General features: G+C 40.5%; 1 protein-coding gene across 3 annotated transcripts in view; it reads right to left on the bottom strand.

Annotated features, from left to right (window-relative positions):
• Positions 1–2,135: 2,135 nt before the first annotated feature.
• rbm46 (RNA binding motif protein 46) overlaps positions 2,136–21,433 on the bottom strand; it is a 31,190-nt gene continuing 11,892 nt past the window's right edge. For 2 of the 3 annotated variants that reach the window (XM_086272956.1, XM_086272947.1), the window contains exons 8-11: positions 13,449–13,648; positions 11,494–11,596; positions 2,717–2,981; positions 2,136–2,441 (exon numbers count right to left, since the gene is read on the bottom strand). In XM_086272956.1, coding sequence (XP_086129082.1) covers positions 2,719–2,981; positions 11,494–11,596; positions 13,449–13,648 — 566 coding nt within the window. In that variant the 3' untranslated portion in view covers positions 2,136–2,441; positions 2,717–2,718. Of the gene's footprint in view, positions 2,442–2,716; positions 2,982–9,722; positions 9,989–11,493; positions 11,597–13,448; positions 13,649–21,433 lie in introns of those variants that run through there. The other variant, XM_086272964.1, reaches the window with a different exon arrangement.

Raw genomic sequence — 21,433 nt, 5'->3', positions numbered from 1 at the left:
TAGAAAATGTGTGTAATTTAAAATTAGTTTTTTGATTTAGCCTTCTGTTATGTGTAGACACAACACTGGGTAATCCCTCGAGTTAGGTGTGGCTTTTAATGTTTGAATGACACATAGATCAGTGTTAAGTGGCCAAGCAAACAAACAAAACAATTCAGGTACACAGACTGGACTGAAATGAGTCAAGCCTACAGAAAGTCCTACAAAACCCAAACCACTGCTCAAAACCACTTTCAAATTCAAGAAAGTCTGGCTTCTTGGGATCAAAATGAAAAGAAATGAATGGGGACTCGAGACTTTTGTATAGTACTGTATTTTATACTATTCAACCATTTCTTGGGACAAAAAACAGTAGAGGTGTACGTGAATCAACTGTGGCAGGGTTTTATTCCAAAATACTCCCACTGTTTAATTTTTGGAAACAAGATTCCTGAGACTAAACTACAACACAGAGATTCACATGAATACACAAAACTCTTTATCTTCATGTTCTTGAAATTTAACTGTGTGGCAAGTTTATAAGCAAACCCTTCATTACTTTTTGTTTTTGAGTGCTGTGAAATACTTCATATCTGTTTTTAATAAATACGGTCACATTGGGAGCAACTAAGATTTATTCTTTTACACACTATCGTGATTTTTGATTGGACTTACTATCACTATTGTTTCTGCTTTTCTTATTCACGACTGAAGAGATTTCAGTCTGCTGTCTGGTTTGGATTTCACTAAAACAAAAACTGGGACGAATATTCTGACATGCATTAAAAATATTCAGATTCTCTGTCACAAACAAAATCTTCTGTCTGGTTTTAAACACAAATTAAACCTTTTCTCCTAAAAATCAACAAAGTCGAGCAGAGCAATATGTTGCAGGAACTTTGTATGAAACAAGGGAATGAACATGAAGTAAAACTATGCAAACACAGTCCCTGTAAATACATATAAAACATTTAAAGTCCAAGCAACATGCATCAGTCAAACTAATCAAGAAAGAGAGAAAAAACATGAACTTAAAACACTCCGCTGTTACTTTGATCTTAAAAACGATCGATTTCAAACCTTCAAGCACAACTTTCAGTGCGTTTGAATTCATTTATTAAGGAACCGTGTACAACTCTCTCCTCTCAACTTCAAACTCCCCCATTGCACAGCAGAAAAGTATTTATAAATTCTGCTTGCTTTAAAAGTGTAAAACTGCAAGAAGAAAAAACATACAGCACGCCCTCATCTCCCAAATATTTATGCAAAATCTGTAATTTTGTAACAACTTTCTGTAAAACGGATCACCTTTAAACATTTATAAAATTTCTAGAAAATTTTATTTGGAATTTCAAAGTGTCTCCAAAAGAAAGAACAAAACAAAATAAACAGCATTTATCTGTAGTCCTACCATTAATAATTGTACTTTTAAACTGATCAATCTGCTGATTATTTTGGCAGTAACTACTACTACTACTACTAGTTTTAATTGAAAACTTGCCTAAAAATGAAGTAATTACCAATAACAAGTGAATTTTGGGTCCCATAAAGAGAAACTCTAAAACATAAAATACTAAAAAAGAAATACTGAGTTATTGATTTTTATTAAACATTCTACTTTTTCGCCATTAACTAAGGACCCCCATTAATTAAAGGTCTAAAATGTTATGACAATGAAAGTCTCCAAAAATAAAGAAGTATCATCAATATTATCACTAAGGCATGCAACTACTAATTGTTTTGTGAATATAAATAAAAATGCTGATTTTATGATTTCTTCTGCTTTTTTAGTTGTAAATTTAAAAAAAATAATAATTAAATGCAAGCTCCAATTGTAAAGCCAATATAATAAATATTAGGGGATATTTACTCAGGCGGCTGCTTTTGGATAGATCAACGCTTTAAAAGGACCCCCCGCCCCATTGTTGTTTTTTTGAAATTACTGATAAATGAACTTTTCTTTATGAACACTAAACAACTAGAATGTGAAACAAAACCATGAGAAACTAACTGTGCCTCTGTTTGTGCTGAATGCAGTTTAAATGAGACTAAAAGCCCAACAACAAAAGTTGTTGCAGAGCCTCCTTCTTCCTCGTGCTTAAAATCAGCCTGGATGCAAAGCAGCTCACACAAAATAAGAAAAGACAAAAATGGTCTTTTGTTTTGGAGCTTCATATTTAGAGTCGGATTGTGAAGGAAGTCAGCAGCTACAAAAATTCCTCTAGAAGAAGAAGAGGATGATAAAACAGTGACTCTGCCCCCTCCTTCGCCACATAACAGGAGGACAAAAGTTAACATAACAGAGGCTCTAATTTAAAAAAGCACATTAACAATACAATTACACCGTGTGCAGCGTAATTGTAAGAAACACAGCCTGCCTTTTCTTCCTCGCACTTTTCCTTCAGTAGATCTTCCTCTAACTTCTGACCTTCAGGCGAGGCAGCGCCTCTGGCAGAAAATGACTGGAGGGCATAAAGAAAAAAGACAAAAAACATAAGATAACATGCTCTGAAGCGCAAAAATAAATAAATAAACCCCAAATAATGTCACATAAAACTAGTTATACTGAATTAGGGCATAAAATCAAATCGCCTTTACTCTGTCTCCTTGGAAACCTTTCTTATATTAGTAGGACACAAAAAGTCTTCAGAGACAGTATGTATCTCCTCGACGAGGCAGACTTTGAAGAACATTTGATTAAACACAGTTTAAATCCCTCCTCACTGCAGAGTCTCACCATCAGTAGAACGGCGACTGCGGGCTGATGTAGAGTCTCTGAGTGTGAGAGGCGGCAGGGCTGAGCGATGAGAGAGAAGACAGGGTGGAGAGGGGGTATGGGGACTGAGGTGGTGGAGGAGGTGGAGGGAGGCAGGAGGCGAAGGCCCGGCTGGCGCAGGTCAGGACACCTGGAGTGGTGACAGTGGCAGCAGGTGGGGAAATGGCGAGAGGAGGAGAGTTGCTGCTGGGAGAGTCGCAAGATGCTCCGCTCAGAAAAGACAAGTCTGGAGGAGCAAAGACAAGACGGGGGGAAAACATTATTTGTAAAGCACTTCTCAAAACACTCAGGTTGAATAAAAGCCACCAATTGAAGATATATATGCTCCAGCAATAAGACACATAATTAACGATAAAGGTCTTAAAGTCATCACAAGATACATACTTCCATACTTGTATGTTGTTTCACTCTAGTTTTTATTACTGTATCTGTAGTTCTCAAAGGTTGGTCACTGCATTTGCCTGGTACCTGCTTTGCACCCAATGAGGCAAAAAGATAAAAAAGTGAAAGGTGCAAAGATGCATCTACGTGCATCTTATAACCTACGGTTATTAGGTCCTTCCGTACAGCCCCACAGGGGGGTGGGTGGGTTTGAAGCCCATCCTACCTGTTGCAGGCCTTCATGCACTCTAGTCTTGTTCTAAGTGAGTGCATTGAAAGCAATGCAAGGAGATTATCTGCTCTCCTCGCCCACTCTCATCAAATGATTAGCTGTCATTAAAGGGTATGAGCTGAGCCATTTCCAGTCTGAAGCCAGCACATATCACAGGCCGGCAGGAAACACTGAGATCACATTACACAATCAATTAAGGTTAGTTAAGCACTGGCAGCTGGTGACAGGTAAGTCCTCCCAAAAACTCCCTGTAGAGCCTTCAGCTGATCCAAAATGCTGCAACAAGAGTCCTGACAGGGACTAGAAAGAGAGAGCATATTTCTCCTGCTTTGGCTTCCCTTCATTGGCTTCCTGTTAAATCCAGAATTGAATTCAAAATCCTGCTCCTCACATACAAGGTCTTAAATAATCAGGCCCCATCTTATCTTAATGACCTTGTAGTACCATATCACCCTGTTAGAGCACTTCGCTCTCGCTCTGCAGGCCTACTTGTTGTTCCTGGAGTATTTAAAAGTAGAATGGGAGGGAGAGCCTTCAGTTTTCAGGCCCCTCTTCTGTGGAACCAGCTTCCAGTTTGGATTCAGGAGACAGACACTATCTCTACTTTTAAGATTAGGCTTAAAACTTTCCTTTTTGCTAAAGCATATAGTTAGGGCTGGACCAGGTGACCCTGAATCTTCCCTTAGTTATGCTGCAATAGACGTAGGCTGCCGGGGATTCCCATGATGCATTGAGTTTTTCCTTTCCAGTCACCTTTCTCACTCACTATGTGTTAATAGACCTCTCTGCATTGAATCATATCTGTTATTAATATCTGTCTCTTGATGGAGTTTTTCCTTCACACTGTCGCCATGGTGCTTGCTTATAGGGGGTTATATGATTGTTGTTTTTGTTTTTTTTCCATTTTCTTTGTCTTACTGTATAAAATTGAACTGAACTGAACAGTTTAGTGTGAGACAGCGTCATACAATGGAAGAAAGCTGCATGCCGGTAATGTTCATTGCAAAGCAAGAGAATTGTAGGTGTGACGCTCAGGAGTGCCTCCACCTGCTGCTCAAGTCTGGTATGAATGATAGTCGGCATTATTTTGGTCAACAGTGAGATTACAAATATTTGACGTGACTCATCATAGTTTGATTTGATTTTGATTTGATATACCTTTATTAGTCCCACAAGGGAAATTTCATAAGGCTGCCGACCTATTGCACGCAATGGCGGCGCCATCTTACCCTCCGACCATACATACATTACACAAAACATCACATGGGGAAGACAGGTCAGAGAGGTATAACAATGGAAAATGCACCACATGAGGAAAGATAAGGAGAAAAAAATAACTCCCCCCAGACTGAGCTCCAACATGGAGATCAGTTTGAGAACAGAAAAAAACACCTCTGCACAAAGCACATGAAAAAACTTAATACACCAAAGAAACACATGACAAGCAACAGGGGTGGGTAAAGGGTGAGAGACAGCCAGTGTAGACAGTACATCCGGGCCTGCGTGCGCTGGTCTCCTTGATCCGCTGTCAGCATCGGAAGGAAATAAGCGTCGAAGGCGTTTGGAAAGGGAGGGGGAATGAGTGTGTGCATATCAGTGTATATGTATGTGTGTGCGTGTCCAGAGTTCAGCTGAGACAGTGTCTTTCGCCCTGCCAGGCTAAGTAAACAGTCTTCCAGCCAACCCAGGTGGCCTTGCATGGAATGGGGGGGACAGACTAAACACAGTCGTTATCAGGGTGTTGTTCAGCTCCAGCCTTGACACCGCAGCTGGCGGAAAAGGGGTTCTCCGCATGAAGTGATGGTGGTTTTTACTTTAGTGCGAACAGCTCATATGAATTTCAAAGCAGTTCTACAGTCCAACACTGGTCTCTCAATCTCCCGTTGGAGAGCCGTGAGCTTCGCCATACTTGCATTCTGTGATGTTGTCATTTCTTGTGCTCAAGGAGCCGATTCTGAGAACTCACAGCAGTGTGCCTCCCCGAGGTGTGATCCAATTTACGCACAGAGATGTTATTCCGGGCTAGCCCTTCCGAGATGTATCCAGTCTGCAGTCAGAGATCTTATTCTGAGTATTCTGAGTATGAATGTGAGAGTGAATGAATAGTGGTATTGTAAAGCGCTTTGGGTGCCTTGAAAAGCGCTATATAAATCCAATCCATTTATTCACAGCAGCCGTAGCCTCTCCAAGATCTTATTCGTGCTGCACTCAATGAGCCCATTTTGAGAAACTCACGCCTCTCCCATCGTTTCAATCCCAGCGGGCAGCCTTGTGAGGGTTTGAACAGCCGATTCTGCTTTCTTAATTCTTCGATAAGTCAGGGCCAAGCCAGCTCCGATCAGCCAGAACCCTGTTACCATGGTTCCAAATAGGTAGATATCTTCAGCAGTCAGGCTCACCCGAGCCCAGACTTCTCGTTGAGAAAGGGGTGTCAATTGCATTTAGGGACCAGTTGATCCAATCCATAATTCCTCTTTTAGGTTTTAGAGAACAGACTGTGAGAGAGTGTTCCAGGGAAAAGTAATACAAAAAACACAAGACTAGACAAGGACATAAGAGGCTAAGCAGGGAAGCTACGGGAGAGGAGGAGAGGAGAAAAGTGCGACCGCCTTCGTCAAGAGCAAGAGCAGAGAGATAATAAATACACTGTTTGTTCAAACTTTAAAAAAGAACAGGAAAAGGAAAAAAATCTTTTTTTCAATTAAGTTTATATTTTTGAACTTCAATGTTATTTTAACTGCAGAAGTAAATGAAAGAGAAATGAATTAAACACGCCGAAGCCCAGAGGGGAATCAATGTGGACTTTTATGAAGGGGCAAAGGTAAAGAAAAGGTATGTGCTGAAAGGCAAAAGCAGAATATTATTTTTTCTCAATTATCTTGTTTTAATAATTGTTGGCAGGGAAAAAAGGAATTCAAATTAACTTTAGAGCCCAGACAAAGAGCTGCTATTTTCTTCAGGTATGAATACAGACAGGCTTAGGGCAAAAAAAGTTTGAAAACCACTCTTTTTTTACACAACGAACTTTCATATTCTCGCTGCTTTATGGTGTTTTAGAATAGTCAGTTGTATTTGTTGATGTTGGGGAGTTTAGTTTGGTCTCACATGCATAGCACAGAGTCAATGAATGTTACAGCAGCAGTTTTTTTTTTACCTTGTCACACATAACAAAAGAAAGGTTATTACAATGAAATTAAACTACATTTTGTGTGTACATACTGAGACTTTGAGATATCGATGTAACATGGATAGTTGTGTTTTTATTGCTGCATCCATTATTATATATAATAATAAGACAAACAGAAAAACACAAGCAGTTAAACTTCAGTTTGTTCAGTCAGGAAGCAGACACTTTTGTGAATGAATATTAAACCTGCTTTGGTGTAAATAAAAGTAAGAATGCACTGCAAACGAGAGAATGGTTTAGGATGTGATGGCCACAGATCACTGCTCTGTCTTTATCCCTCTTGACTGATTTTTCATTACTTTGTGTTACTGTGTCTGTTACTGGATGGAACAGGGCCAGAACTCTACAACAGTGGGCTACTCACGCATGTCTCCGATTTAATCTGGCTCCATGAGGGTCCAATATCCTCATTTAAACATCATGTGCCACATCCAGCCCACGTTGACATAAGATGGACCAGATCAGTGAAATTCCCTTTTCTTTCAGCCTGATGTCTGCCACTCCTGCTCTTAGTGGGACCTCACTGTTTATCTGACTCTACCCAGAGATCACCAGGACTATTGGTGCCCCGTTATCTTCACAGAGGAGAGCAGGTTTATACTGGGCGCATGTGACAGATGTGAGCCATGGCATCCTGCCTCCAACATCACGACAGCACGACCAGTTTAGCAGTGAGACAGTAATGGTCTGACTTTGGTTTTTCTTCTCATCTTCAAGTAGCACCAATGTATGCAAGATTTAAGCGTCTAAGCAGTGTATATATTTATATACTGTGACCTGGAGTGCCTGAAGAGAGATGAAGGAAGCCAGAGAGAAAGGGGAAGAGACTGAGGATGTGCAGAGATCTCAGGCTCCCCGTGGAGCAGCGAAACTGTTAAAAAATGGATTCGGTGCAAATAAGGCTGATTAAAAGCGTCCAGTCGCCGGGGCGCTCCCAGCTTTGCTCTACGCTTTTTAAAAACAACATCTTGTTTTCAAAAGGCAAAAAGAAAACACTTAATTATGTCAGGGTTCTGTGCTGGTCCGAGCGTCAAACCACCGGGACACAAACCTGCTTCCTGAAGTCAATTAAGAAAAACACCTGAATCGTATTTCAGCCTCTTGGTGCTTTAAAAATCACTTCTTCTTCTCCTCATCATCACACTCATGTCCAGACGTCTTCGAGTTAAAGCTGCTTTTAAGCTCCAACCACAAGAGACACATTCAGAGAGAAACTCGAGCTCTATTATATTTTCGTACTATCCTCAACTAGTAATCACTTCACCTGAGAGCAGCGGTATGAAAAGAAAATGAGGTCATGGGTGTTTCCGGCCTTGAATTCAGGAGGAAGACTGTGGTTTTTGTCCTGTTCGTGGTCATCAGGTGAGCTCCTTGTCCTCTCAAAGGTATTTCAGGGTGTGTGGGAGCTTGGCCATGGGAGTAGGCTGCGTTCCTCTGGATGTCCTGTGGTGCCTCAGGAGTTTGAGGTATCTAGTCTGTGCCTGAGCTGAGTATGAAGGGAGAGGTGTCGATTTACCGGTCGATCCACATTCCTACCCTCACCTAAGCCCACGAGCTCTGGTGGAGACTAAAAACAACGTGAAGGTAGAGACAAGCAGCAGACACGAGCTTCATTCAAAGGGTGGCAAGGCTCAGACTTTGAGGCAGGTTCGAGCTCAGAGTAGAGCTGCTACTCTTTAGCTTACAAAAAGGAGCCAGCTGAGGTTATTTTGGGCATTTGATGAGACGTTCCAGGCATGTCCTCCCAGGAGGAGACCCAAGACAAAGGAATCATGTCTCTCAGCTGGGTTAAGAATGCATCAGGTTCCCAAGTCAGTTGCTGAGAAAAGGTAGCTAGTGAGAGGGAGGTCTGGGTTTAACTTGCTTAGACCACTGCTTCTGTTATCTAGCTAATCACCAAGGATGGATGGGTGCCTCTGGCTGAATAAAATACAGAGGGGTGGTGTCCCCCTAACAGGTTTCCAGGTTTAATGTCAACCGAGGTGGCATTAAAGTGAGAAGAGGCCCAGTATTACACAAAGAAGGCGTATTTTGAACTGAAAATCATGCAAAACTACAAACGGTTTTCACGGGCCCTTCAAGTTTCGCCATTCACATGATTTTTCTTCACTTCTGTTCAAATATATCTATAAAATACTTGTAGACTTGGTTTTTTTAGCTGTTAAAAACACCTAGAAAAAGTTCTTCACTAACAGAGCTGATAAGTTTTATTCCCCGCAGCCTGCAGGTGGTGTTGATTTGAAATATCTCACTTTGAACAGATCCTCTCAAAGCTGCAGTGTTCAGGGTTCAGGAGACGCTGGCTCAGACAGGCAGCGCTGCGATTGGCTCCCAGGGAGATGCAGGTGGAGAGAGTTCAGCCTCCGACAGCTGCAGCGACGCAGCACGACTGCCAAACAGCTTTTTCCTCTCAGGGGAAACAACCACGCTTCTTCTTGCCTTCCTTCAGCTTTTAGGTGACCTAAAAATCACTGCCCGCCAGAGTGGCCCCTGCAGGGTTCTGAACCGTGAGCCAATCAGTGGCTATGCTCAAAATGCTTGTTTCACTGTAGGTACATTAGTACTAACAGTTTAAATACTCTGGATATAAACACAACTGAAAAAACACCAATTAAATAAGAACATGACTCAAAAACTGCTATTACTTCATTTTAAAAGCTGAATTTGGTGGTTTTTGTTTTGTCTTTTTTATTTAGGCCCATGTCCGTTTTTCATTTTTAATGTTTTAATGGTGCGATTTGTTAGCTTCCACTTTGATAAAGACAATGAAATCTTTAAGGACTTGTTTTTAATAAGCATAATTACAGAACATACGCAGTGAAATATGGATCGAGATGCTAGAATGCATTTTGGGGTTTTCTTTTTTATTTAACACGTTAGAAAAGCCTTAAAGTGACTGAGAGTTGTTTAAACAGTGCAGGAACAATGTTGGAATTTCTCATCAATTTAATATTTATTTATCAATAAAGACTACATCCATTATTGTTGTAAGCTAAAAAGGTTGGAGCACACTTGACTTTCTCTTTTTGCTCAGTGTGAGTGTTACACCCCCTGCTGTGCTGATCCACGTTACTACACCCTAAAATGAAGGGTGCAGGATGAAAAAGGCGACAACAATGAAGCATCTTTTTTTATTTTTAAACACTCCATCTTCAAATGCGTTTTCCTAAAGCACATTTACAGGAAATGTGTTTTCCTTTATTTTAATGTCAGACTTTAATTCCCTGCAGGAACCCTGGACAACAACATGAATGGAAACAAATGAGAGACTGCAAAAAGCAGACTGCTGCTGAAAGGAGTCCTGCTGTATGAATACTGATGATGGAGAGAACTCTTATTATTATAACCTCATTAAAACAGCCATTAAAGTGAGAGAACCTCCTTTTGAGATCCTTTACATCAGTGTGACTCATGAATCCTCCCGTCTGAGATGCTGTTGGAAGACACACAATCTGCCTTTAATTTGATAGTTGGTGACTTGTCTGCTTGAGTGAAGACTTTGTTTTCTTTTTAAAGACAGAAGTGCAAATCTGAAACTGTTGCTCTTTTTTTAAACTACACATGTTCTGACTTTACAGCAGCCTGTCCACTGACCCAGGCTAAGTATTTTAGACCTTTCCTGTCTTTACTTTTCTTATTTTCTAAAGAGGTTAGAGGAAGTTGGCAGGGGGGTGGCTGAAGTCTATCCCAGCTACCACTTAAGTTGATCACAAGTTAACTTAACCCCACTAACTACATGTCTCCGGTGGAAGCCATGTGGGAGGAAGCCAAAGTACCTGGACAAAACCCACACAGATCCAAACTCATCACAGAAAGGCGTGACGGTGTCCTCCTGTGTGTGGACCTTGGAAAGTTTTACCGGAAACCTCAACTTTCTTTCCTTGTTTTCTGTCATTTACACGCCGCTCCAATGCTGGAGGTCGTTGAAGACCAAGAGGAGATGTAACCCCGACAAAACCAAAGCAGAGTGTCTGCTTGTTTCGCTGCACCTAGAAAATCTCTACATTGGGGCTGTGTTATATCGTCTGCTATGCAGTTACATTCTAAACGAGATAATATCGAGATGATATCATGTCAGAGATCTGCAAGCGATGCACGTCAGCTGATGTCGATTTTGTAGCTAAAAGGCGAGTTACTTCCAACAAAGAACAGTTTCCAAATTATGCAAGAAAACAAGCAGTTTCACTGTTGAGTACATCCAGGCTACGAAGGAGAAGATGCTAGCAGCTGGTCATGTGCGACCTAAATGTAAACAAACGACTGGCTAACTGCGCTCCACATGATAGGAAGAGTAGGGACGGAAACCACTGATGTTGTTACATGGTGGGACTTTCAGCAGCTGGTTAAAAAGATTGACCTAACTTCATCCTAGCTAACAGGCTTTTTTACACTTTTATTTAGTTTCCAGAGAAAACACTACCTACGATACTTCTTAACTTCTATTTGCTGCATGCCAAGCTGCAAGCATCGATTAAAACACCGTTCAGTTCTTTTATCTATATCATCAGAAACATCGTTATTAACAATTTCTTTGAAATATTCTCCTACAATTTGTTACTGTCCAATTAAAGTTGTGAACTGTTACCAAAGACGAACCCTGGTGACGTCCACCGCACTCTCCAAATGAGTCTGACTTACTGGAAGAAATGCAAACCAAGAGTGGGGCTGAAGAGCCCCAAATAACAGACCCAATACTCTCAGAACATCCCTCAGTTACGACACGGTCCTAATCCGTGTCCAAGTCCTGGTCTGAGGTTCAACTCAACACACTCTGCTCTCCAGCACCCTGGCATACACCAGGGAGGCTGGGCAGTGTGTGGGTGTGGCACAAGCTACTCATTTATTCACATGGAAACTGTTTACAGTGCGTGTGTGTGTGTGTGTGTGTGTGTGTGTGTGTGTGTGTGTGTGTGTGTGTGTGTGCGTGCTGAGGAGTACCCAGGTTCCACAGGGTGGTCTGAGCAGCAAGCTCCTTGGCATCATCCAGCAGAGCACACAGCTTGTCAGGGATGTACGTCCTTCGTGTGGATTGTATCACCACCTACATGTACGTACACACACGCACACACACATAGTGTTTGGTTAATGTAGAAACAAACAATCGTTTCACTGAAATGAAGACACACAAAGACCGGGGAGGTAATTAATGGGGTAAGTCACAGTCAAAACTGCATTGCTGGGAAACAAAAGAAAAACAGGCGAGCTGCTGGCTGGTTTTATGACTGTTTCTGTAACTTTAACATCTTGTGAAACAGTTTAAATAAAAAAAATTTAAAAAACAGCTTTAAATGGAACTGCTGAATTTTACACACACTACAGAATATAAACGTTATTTTTTTATGTTCATATGCTGATAACACAGGAAGAATCTGGATGTTATAACGGGATAATGTTAGAGATGGTCATGATATGTAAGACTTCACTGAAACAAGAACACGTAATAAGCAAAAATTCACTGAATATCAATTTATTTGTACTTTTAAAGTTATGTTTTTAAATGTTTAAACTGAGTAACATAGAAATATTTCTCATCTATGTACATAATTGTGTTGCATTTCAGCTTTGTGACGTACATAATTTACTGCTGTGGACTTTGCAGCCCGCAGCACAACCCTGTCCCACCAGCCTGTAAAATAATCTGTCCTTGTGCCTGCAGCAGAATCACATGTATGGAATATATAGAAGCTATAAATAATTCAGTACGGTCAAGCTGTGTTTATATTTGTGGTTGCGTCATTAATGTTATGCATGGTTACAGACACACACATATTTCTGTATTACACCTTCTCGCAGCTGTTTATGGAGATTTATGGAGTACATGTTTATGCATTAATGCAGTCTGCAGTGCTCTCGTGCACAATCTCCTTTTTATTTTTATTACTGTTGTATATAAAAATTTTGCACTTTAATTTAAAAACCATCTCAGCCTTGCCTCTCTAACTTTGCCTCCAAACCACTCAGCATGAGCTGTTCCTCTGATGTCCTCATTTTGTAATCTTTTCATCGTGTCCTTAGCATCTTCAGCTCGACTTCCTGTCTTTTTGTCCGAGCTGACATCCTCAAACCTTTCCTTTTACTCTTGCTGTTGTCCTTCTGCCACAAATCAACCCTCACACTCATCTGCACCCAATCCACAAGCTTAGCCCCCTAGGTGCTACATGTGGTACAGGTGGTATTTTGTTCATGTTAACAGGTATGTTAACGTTAGCTAATATTAGCCAGAAAAAAATCAGTCACCTATGTAATCAAGCCCATTTGAGCTATGACGGAAAACTAGTGTCAACAACAACAGGAAAACTGATTTATGGAGTGAAACGTTTAGCTTTTAGGGTCAATCCTGAGCTAACCTTAAGCAAGCTAACATTATTCAAAAATCTAGTCTGTGATTTGCCATTTCCTCCAAACTTCCAAGGCTGATCTCGTAATTTAGCTGACCTTTTTCAGATAATGTCACAAATCAGGAGTCACTTGATTCATTGAGTATAGTCAAGTTACAGCTAGGAGTTAGCTTCCTAACCTAGCAAAATGGCATCCAAATGAAAATGCGGATAGCATGAGCCACAACAATATTTCATAGATAATAGCAAACAGTATTGATTTTAGCCATAAGTCTATTGTGTAATCGCACAAGTTAAGAAGTATGACTAACACTACTTTCTTTAAAGACAGCTACAATTAGCGTGGATAGAGAGCTAGCTAACACTTAGTTACACAGCACATGAAGAGGTGCTAATGATCCAATACACTGTAAAAATGTCAGTGCAGCAACTCTAAATGTCATTAACTGGATCCTGCACATATATAAGGACAATGGATGTGCATAAATTCCGACACCTCTCAGATATGTTTAACTGCATGCATGTTTATGTGTTAACATCTAGTCAGTCTGAAACCTTGTACAGTAACAGAAGCTTTCCATCCTGCCCTGGTGTGGAGTACAGGTAGTATTCTGGGGGCAACCAGCAGTTTTTGCAGCAGTAAAAGTCGAGCAGGCTGACGGCCGAGGTGATCTGACTCTGCTTGAGCGACAGCAGGCTGGTGCCAGTGAGGGGGGTGCCGGGCAGCAGGGGGTACATGCAGCGCTCCAGGTCATCTGACGGTACAAACACATATACAGGGGAGCAGCATTAAGTTAGACGGGTGCTTCCTTCAGCTCAAGGTACATACGACTTCTTTAAGACCTCACAGAGTATAAGAACAACATCACAATGAATAAGAATTTGCAATTCGTCTCTTTAATTTATATACACCAGTAAAGCCAGTTGTAACTTAACCTGTGAACCCAAAATACTACATTGACCTTTACATGAAACTACCAGCAGCAGGAAAAAGTTTCATGTTATATAAACACTCTTGTGGAGCGGACAACACAGCGGAAAAATTGTGCCGTTTATGCTGGACAGCGTAAGTGTTTCACTCACATTTGTGACTTGAAAATCAATTTAACGGAGTATAAACCCATGTAGGAGCATGTGTGAATAAAAGGCCTTAAAAGATTCAGCTTAAATGGATCCTACTTTTCTCAAAAAGCCCACTGAAAACACCACAGCAGAAAAGATGATCCTGCTGATTTCACAGCCTCTCAAAAGCCTCTCAAAGAGGCAGTGAAGTCAGGTGGAGACAAATAAAATGTCTCTGAAGTCTCCACAACGGCAGCCCTGTGTACCCTTTAGTGCTAAAAAGACGAGTGATACCGACATGCAGGGGTGTGTCTAAAGGTGGGCATAGGTGTACTATAGTAATTTATTTGTGGAATAGTCACGAGGACAATTTGAAAAGATTTACAAATATATATCAGTTTTAAAAATTAGATTAAAAAACCTTTAGTTTATAAAGCACCACATGAATGAAACGGGGTAATACATCGGGCCGTCTCTTCTCTTCCACTTATCCACTTCAGGTTCTGATTGTCAAAATTTATTTTAAATATTTAATACCCTGTCTCGTCCATATATCAAAACCATAGGGGATACAATGGTTGTACTGCACATTAAATATGGATAACTCGATATGATGACATTTAAAATACTGGAGGCAGCCCGTGCACTTATGGCATGAATTTGAAAATCCTAGTTGATTTCCAGTCTCAGTGAGCTTGAAGTCAAAGTCAAGGTCATTGAGACTTGAACTTGTCTGTGATTTTCAGAATCCTGTGTCACTTAGTCTCAAGTTATGGTGTTCACTTCCCCTCCTGGCAGGGGGAGTATTGTTGCAATAGTTTTTGAGTTAATAATTATGGATAATTAATAATTATGGACGTAAACAAAAAGATGTATAGACTAATATAACAAGGGAATGTGTATAATTATTATTATTTATTTATAGTGTATAACCAAAACAGATATATTTGATCAGTTAAATAGGGGTGGAATAAAAAAAAACCTTTGCTTCTTTTTCGGTTTTTGAGCAGGAAATGTTTTTGTGAATGTGAATAAGATGAATTTCATAAATTTAATGTTTACTGGTTTGTTTTTCGTGCGTAACATTTGTTACTTATATATTCACGACAAAGTGTTTGTTATGGGCGAGTCAACTCTGAACCACTGGCAGTGAGGTCAAGCGAGGAAACGTACTTATGGTGAATTTCTTCTTTGTTTAGGATTTACTCACTGGGATATAGAATAGTTGGGAACCCATGGCAACCATCAGAAAAAGCCTATTTTAGGTAGGAGTCACCACTGGAGCGCATTCTTGGTGAATAAAGGGTGGTGTGATGGCGCTGGATGAGCATCATTCCTGCCCCCCAGTTCTTCTCGCGGTTCACTGAGTTTAATACTTTTGACTGCAGCACAGTAACAACCAGGCTCATCTCATCACTAAAGCAGCGATCATAAAGTGTGACTGACTCAGCTCTGATCCATCTTCCCCAACTTTTCACTCAATTACTCCCTCACTGACTCTCAGTTTATCGGGCGACAAATCAAAACCCAGAAATAACTTTAATTGGTTTCTATCAGCAGGTTTTTTTCAATTATGCAACGTTTGAAACTGGTCTGAGAGGGAAATGTGGCAATAAATGAAAAGAGGTTGCTCAGCAGTCCTTTGGGTTTTCATCTGCACGTCTGTGCACCTCATCTTGCAGCCTCACTTAAAGAGGCTCCAACAAACTGAGCTCATGTACATCGTATTGTTTTGGTTTAATTTATGAAACTAATTATTTTCAAGTTGTTGCGTAATCCCCCTGTTAAGTGCCAAGGCTTTAGTCTTTTTAATGTGCAGCAGTGCTTTGATGAGTCCCCAGAAATGATCTGACCATCCTTCTTGCCCTCTGAAGTTTTCCATTAGCTCTGTTTGTGTGCAGCACGTCTTAAAGGTTTTAAAAACACTGAACACAGTTAGCATTTCAGAAAATAATCACTCTCGGGTCACACTCAGGTTTGAGTGTGAACATTAAACTTCTATCGGGACTTTTCCATAGCGAGTAATCCAAACTACGCAGCTAGGACTGGGCGATATATGGAGTTTTTAAACATTTCAATATATTTTTATATGAGATGTGACAATATCGTTTATATCGATATAGCATCTCTCTTTCGTCCGCTTTTGACTCTACGCTGCGTTACTCTGCCTCACCTCGCACCTTCACTGAACAACTCCCCCTCCCCCATCGCTTCACCTGCAGGTAACGACAAGATGGACATGGAGCTATCAAAGAGGAGCTGAAAACATTTGGAGATGACTATTTTAGTGCTGTCAGCGTTAATCTCGTTAAAATGACGTTAATGCCTTAACTTCTTAACTTATGGCTTTAACAAAAATATCGAGATATATATCTTATATCGCCATCCAGCTGAAGAATATCGAGATATGAGTTTTGGGTCATATCGCCCAGCAGCAACATATTCATGATCAACCTCGTGTTGTGGACGTTCTCTTGGTTGACTCAATAAGAGTAATGTATTCTGAATACTTTGGATTACTTAATATATTATCATGCTTTTTACAACTACATGAATGTACTATTGCTGTGTGACTTATTACTATTACTGAAGGTTACTCTCCATACCAATACCAACTAGATTTTTAAATCTTATTATAAATGAGTAACAGTAGGTTGACATTAGGTAAGGCTGCAGTGGTTATTATTATATTTACATGCTTCCAGCTCCCGTTTCTGCTCGGTGACAGCTCGTACTTTTCCACTCTCCTTTTTCTCCCTCCCTCGCTCACAGACACATAATGGGTATGGCAGTCCATTCTCCCTGCAGCACGGACTACACTGCCCATGAGGCTACATTCTTTAGGGCTATGCCTGTAGCAGTCTGCTATTGCCTTCATATTAAATTATTAATTAAATAATCATTTTAAAAAAATATTACTTCACGTCATTATGTGGGCTGCAAGTAGAGGTGACATTGGCCGTGAGATTGAGACACAGACATTAGAGTCCCTTAATGTGTGTTTTGTTTGCGTTTCCACCAGCGTGGAATTACCAAAAATAGAGAGGGCACAGCCTAACATATAAAACAGGAAAATACCGCCGTGTAATCCATTTATTTCAACAAAGTCACTGTATTCTGAGTATCACCCTTTTAAACTGTAATGGAATACAGTTACTCATATTTTGTAAATACATAATGCCCGTACATGTATTCTGTTACTCCCCAACATTGACCATAGCTCTGTAGCTAGCCACCTAGTAGCACTTCATTATACTGCATGTTAACTAGCCCAACTGATAAAAGTTGTAGTAGCGCTCTACTGTGTACTTGCCTGTTTTTTAATAGAAATCCTTCAATCATAATATATTATATTATCTTTAGATGGAAACTAACTAGCTGACTTACATTTCATAGATATCTGTTAGTGCCCGTTTCATGGCGCTAACAGAATTTGGATTGTTTTTAACTCTTAGCAGCGCCTCAGCATTTGTTTTAGGCAATTTAAGGGGCATTTAGCCTTGAAATAAAAGATGGCTTAAGTGGATAACACTAAGACATTTCTAAATTTACCAGCTGCCATGAGTCATGGAGTTTTATTCATTCAGATTTATTCAGCACACCTGCTTTATGCAAAAATCACCAGTTTGAAGCCAGACAGAATGGCCTAGCAGAAGCAATCAGATGAGGATCATTGTGCAGCCTCTTAATGAACCATACAATGCCAGGTCTCCATGACACCGGACACTCATACATGTTTATAACTCTCTACTCGACACAACAAACGGCGAGAGTCACTATATTGTGGCACTTTCAGCACTTAATTGTCGCCTTAGAAAGGCTGAGGAGTAACAAGAAAACATAAAATGATAAAATTAAAAACAAGTTAATTAAAAAAAAAGTAGAAGATAAATGATGCATAAATGATCACAAACAATAATAAAGGCTGAGGACAATAAAAAACAATGTTTAAAAAAAAAGAAAAAAAATCACATAGGTCTATAAAAACACCAATGTGATTTTTTTTTTTTTTTTTAGAGGCGATGTGAGGGAATTCTGTGAGACATGTCTCCTCGGGCAAATCAATCCCAGCGATGATGGGGGGGTCGTGATGGCAGAAGTTATAGTTACATTTCAGATGTCTCTTTGATGGCTGATGGTGTAAAATTGAGGACGGCTGTACAGAGAGACGGCAGATTTTATTGTGAGCCGGAGGCCGAGTGGAGAAAATGATGGATGGGGATAAGCGGTGAGACAGATTTAAGAGAAGCTCGTTTGGATCATTATCTGAATGAAACTGAAGCGAGGCGCTGCGATTAATGGAAATTAAACAGCATAGTTTCTGCCACAGCAGCCATCATCGTAAGTATGGGTGACACGGGTCAGCCCGACCTCCAGACTAGAGATGGCACGATACCACTTTTTTATGTCCGATACCGATACCGATATCATAAATTTGGATATCTGCCGATACCGATATGAATCCGATATAGTGTTTTTTAATCAACAAAACTGTTTTTTAAAATATCTTGCTGCATTTTGCAAGTCTGCAAGTTCATACTCAAGTTTAAAACAACAACTACACTAAAGCTATTCTGTTATACCTGTATACAAAAAAAATATTTCATAGTTCAGCAATACTGATCAATCTAATAAACTTAGACCTACACCATCCTCCCTATTCTGGTATTTTAAAGAGTACTTAGCGTAAATATTAAGCAACCTAACTAATAGGGTTCCAACTCCCAGCAACAACAAAAATAAATAAATAAAAAATAGGGAACCACCCCTCACGCGCCACCTCATGATGCTTAATCGACGTAATCAACCTTAATTTGATGCAGTGTGAAAAAAAATGCACAGAAATCAATTATTTTTCAAGAAATATTAAATAGATTCAACATCTTTCTTCAACAAAATTGCAGACTGCACAGATGGTACCTTCCCAAAGGAAAAAGTACTATAGCTTACTAGGGTATATATATTAGACTTAATAGTCACTATATACAGTAATTGACTTCTATTCATTTTACATCAAATTAAAACTTTGTGTGTCAGATAATTATTTATTAAAAGCTAGACATTTTAAATGAGAATAAGAAAGAAAAGTATGTCTTTGTGCCCCCTTTTCCCAGTTAATGCCCTATCGGCCCCCCTGGCTAAACTTTGCTAGATCCGCCCCTGCACAGTTACCAGCGTCAGCTACGTAGAAAAAGATCCCGGTGTAGAAAGTAATATTAAATAAATTCTAACAACAGCTTATCAAGCTTAAACGTGCTGCTGTTGTTCAGCCGCTGGTTTCCTCTTTCTGGTGCAAAGTGGGCCAAAAACAAAGACGGACTCGCGACAGAAAAGCCGATCAGCTGATCATTTAAGCAGTTTCACGATTGAAGTAGCAGCCGGAGAGCGAGAGGCAGTCGCTCGTTAAGCTTAACGCAGGAATGCTTTACAAACATTCAGAGATGGACTTACACACTTGCTTTACTTCTCTCGGGGATAACTTTGTCGGAGATGAAATGCCAGGTTGCTAGCGAAGCTCCAAATGCTATCCAGACCACCGACAGGTCCGGCATGCCACAGCCGCTCTATCACGTGATGCATACTGCTCCGACATGCTAACGTTCTGAGGTGAGTTACGGCGTGTTGCAAGTTTTGTGAGGTGCTTTCGTGATATTTAATGGATCGGATTACATTTTTTATTTTTCTCCGATATCCGATCCAGTCATTTAGGTCAGTATCGGTCAGTAAATACCTGAATCAAAGCCCATGGCTCTAAGCGACACAAAGTCAAATATGCATAAGGACCCTTTATGGAAAATAAAAAATGAACAAACCCTAAAGGTTGAAGGCTTTGTTGGAGAGATGAGTTCGGAGGAGTTTCGACTCTTTCCCCAATAAAGAGGACATATGACAACCTCCCCTTTACTTTTACAAAAACTTTACTTTTACAGAAACATGAAGGTCGCTGTGAGGGACAGCAAGCATAGACCCATTCTATATCACTCTGAATCCTTTTCAGCAGCATCTTCCTGCTGGGTTGGACGATGAGTTAACATGATGATGTCATCGAGTCTTCTGAGTCAGCAAAGCGCTGTAGATGTTGTGTTTCTTCTTCTTCTACATCAGACTTAATGCACTCTACAGCTACCATTTTGCCAGTTTCCCAATAACAAGATGGAGATTTTTATTTTTGTCTAATCTAGAGCCTTCATCTGATCTGAATCTTCTACAGAAATAAACCAACTTGACGCCTTCCTGAAATGGAGAGAAAAGACTGTGTGTGGCTGAATGTGGACAGTGGACAAGATCTGAACCCTCCCCAAATGAAACCTCTCTCTCTCTCTCTCTCTCTCTCTCTCTCACAACCACTTCATCTCTCCATATCCTCGTCTCTTTCTGACATCTTCCCATCATAAATATTTCACAGCCCATTTATAGCAGAGTTAACTCACAAACTTTTCTCATTTTCAGAAAATCGCCACGAGCATGAGGGAACATCAGCTCGTACTCTGACACCAGATTATTATTGCGGCTTTCTCAATATATGTGAGAGGCTTGATAAATGTGGTTTGTAATGGATGAGACACAGTCAAAACCTGCTCATATGTACAGGAAGAACAATCTAGGCTTATTTTCCTGGCAGAGTGAAGAAACAGAATGACCCTGTGTTACAAAAAAGGGAAAAATAAAAACAAAGTGCAGCTCATTAGAAAGCCGCAAGCGGTCCAGAAGAGTTTATTCTGACAGCAGAAAGCACTTTCTACTCTCCCGGGGAGGGGATATTGATTGTTTGGCACTACACATGATTTCCTGTTAGAAATGGGAATTATTTTAGAAATAAATAGTTAATGCCATATTTTGAGAATTTATCTGCAAGTCAAAACGCATGCTGTGTATGAACAAGCAGACCTGGACATCCATCCATTTCCTTCTCCTTATCTGAAGTGAGGTCGCATTGACAAGAGGGTAAACTGACCATTTTAGACCCCTTTCCCCACCACCACTCCCAGTTCATCCTGGGAGATCCTGATGTGCTCCCAGGTCAGGTGAGACACAGAGTTCTGGGTCTAATCCAGGTTTTACTCTCAGTTGTGGTAAAACCTCCTGAAGGATTCTGACCAGAGGCCTTCCCCACCTCACCTGGAACTCCAGCTTCTCACCCTGAGGCTGAGACCAGACAGTGTGGAGGATGCTTGTATCTGCGATGTTATTGTTTTGGTCATTACCATGATGATCTCATGTGAACAGGTGGTGGCTGGACAACCCATTAATTAAAGGTTTTGTGGTGTACTACTGAGGTTGGGCCAACTCTGGTGGAGTCAACACTAGGGATGGGTACCGGTATCTGACATAAACGGTAGTAACCAGACCGAAAAGCAGCGCACATTTCGGTGCTTTTTTTTCCTGAGATGTCATACACTTTGAATTCTAGCCAATCACTTTACGTTTCCGAGGATAGTAGGCGGGTCCAGGTACGTACGTTCTTTTAGAGCAGAGCT

Source organism: Aulonocara sp. 'chitande type north' Nkhata Bay, linkage group LG3, assembly GCF_057382095.1.
Source record: "Aulonocara sp. 'chitande type north' Nkhata Bay isolate Kocher_YH1m ecotype deep benthic linkage group LG3, A_spYH_male_GT1.1, whole genome shotgun sequence".
NCBI lineage: Eukaryota > Metazoa > Chordata > Actinopteri > Cichliformes > Cichlidae > Aulonocara > Aulonocara sp. 'chitande type north' Nkhata Bay.
This window is presented reverse-complemented; position numbering and strand designations above follow the sequence as displayed.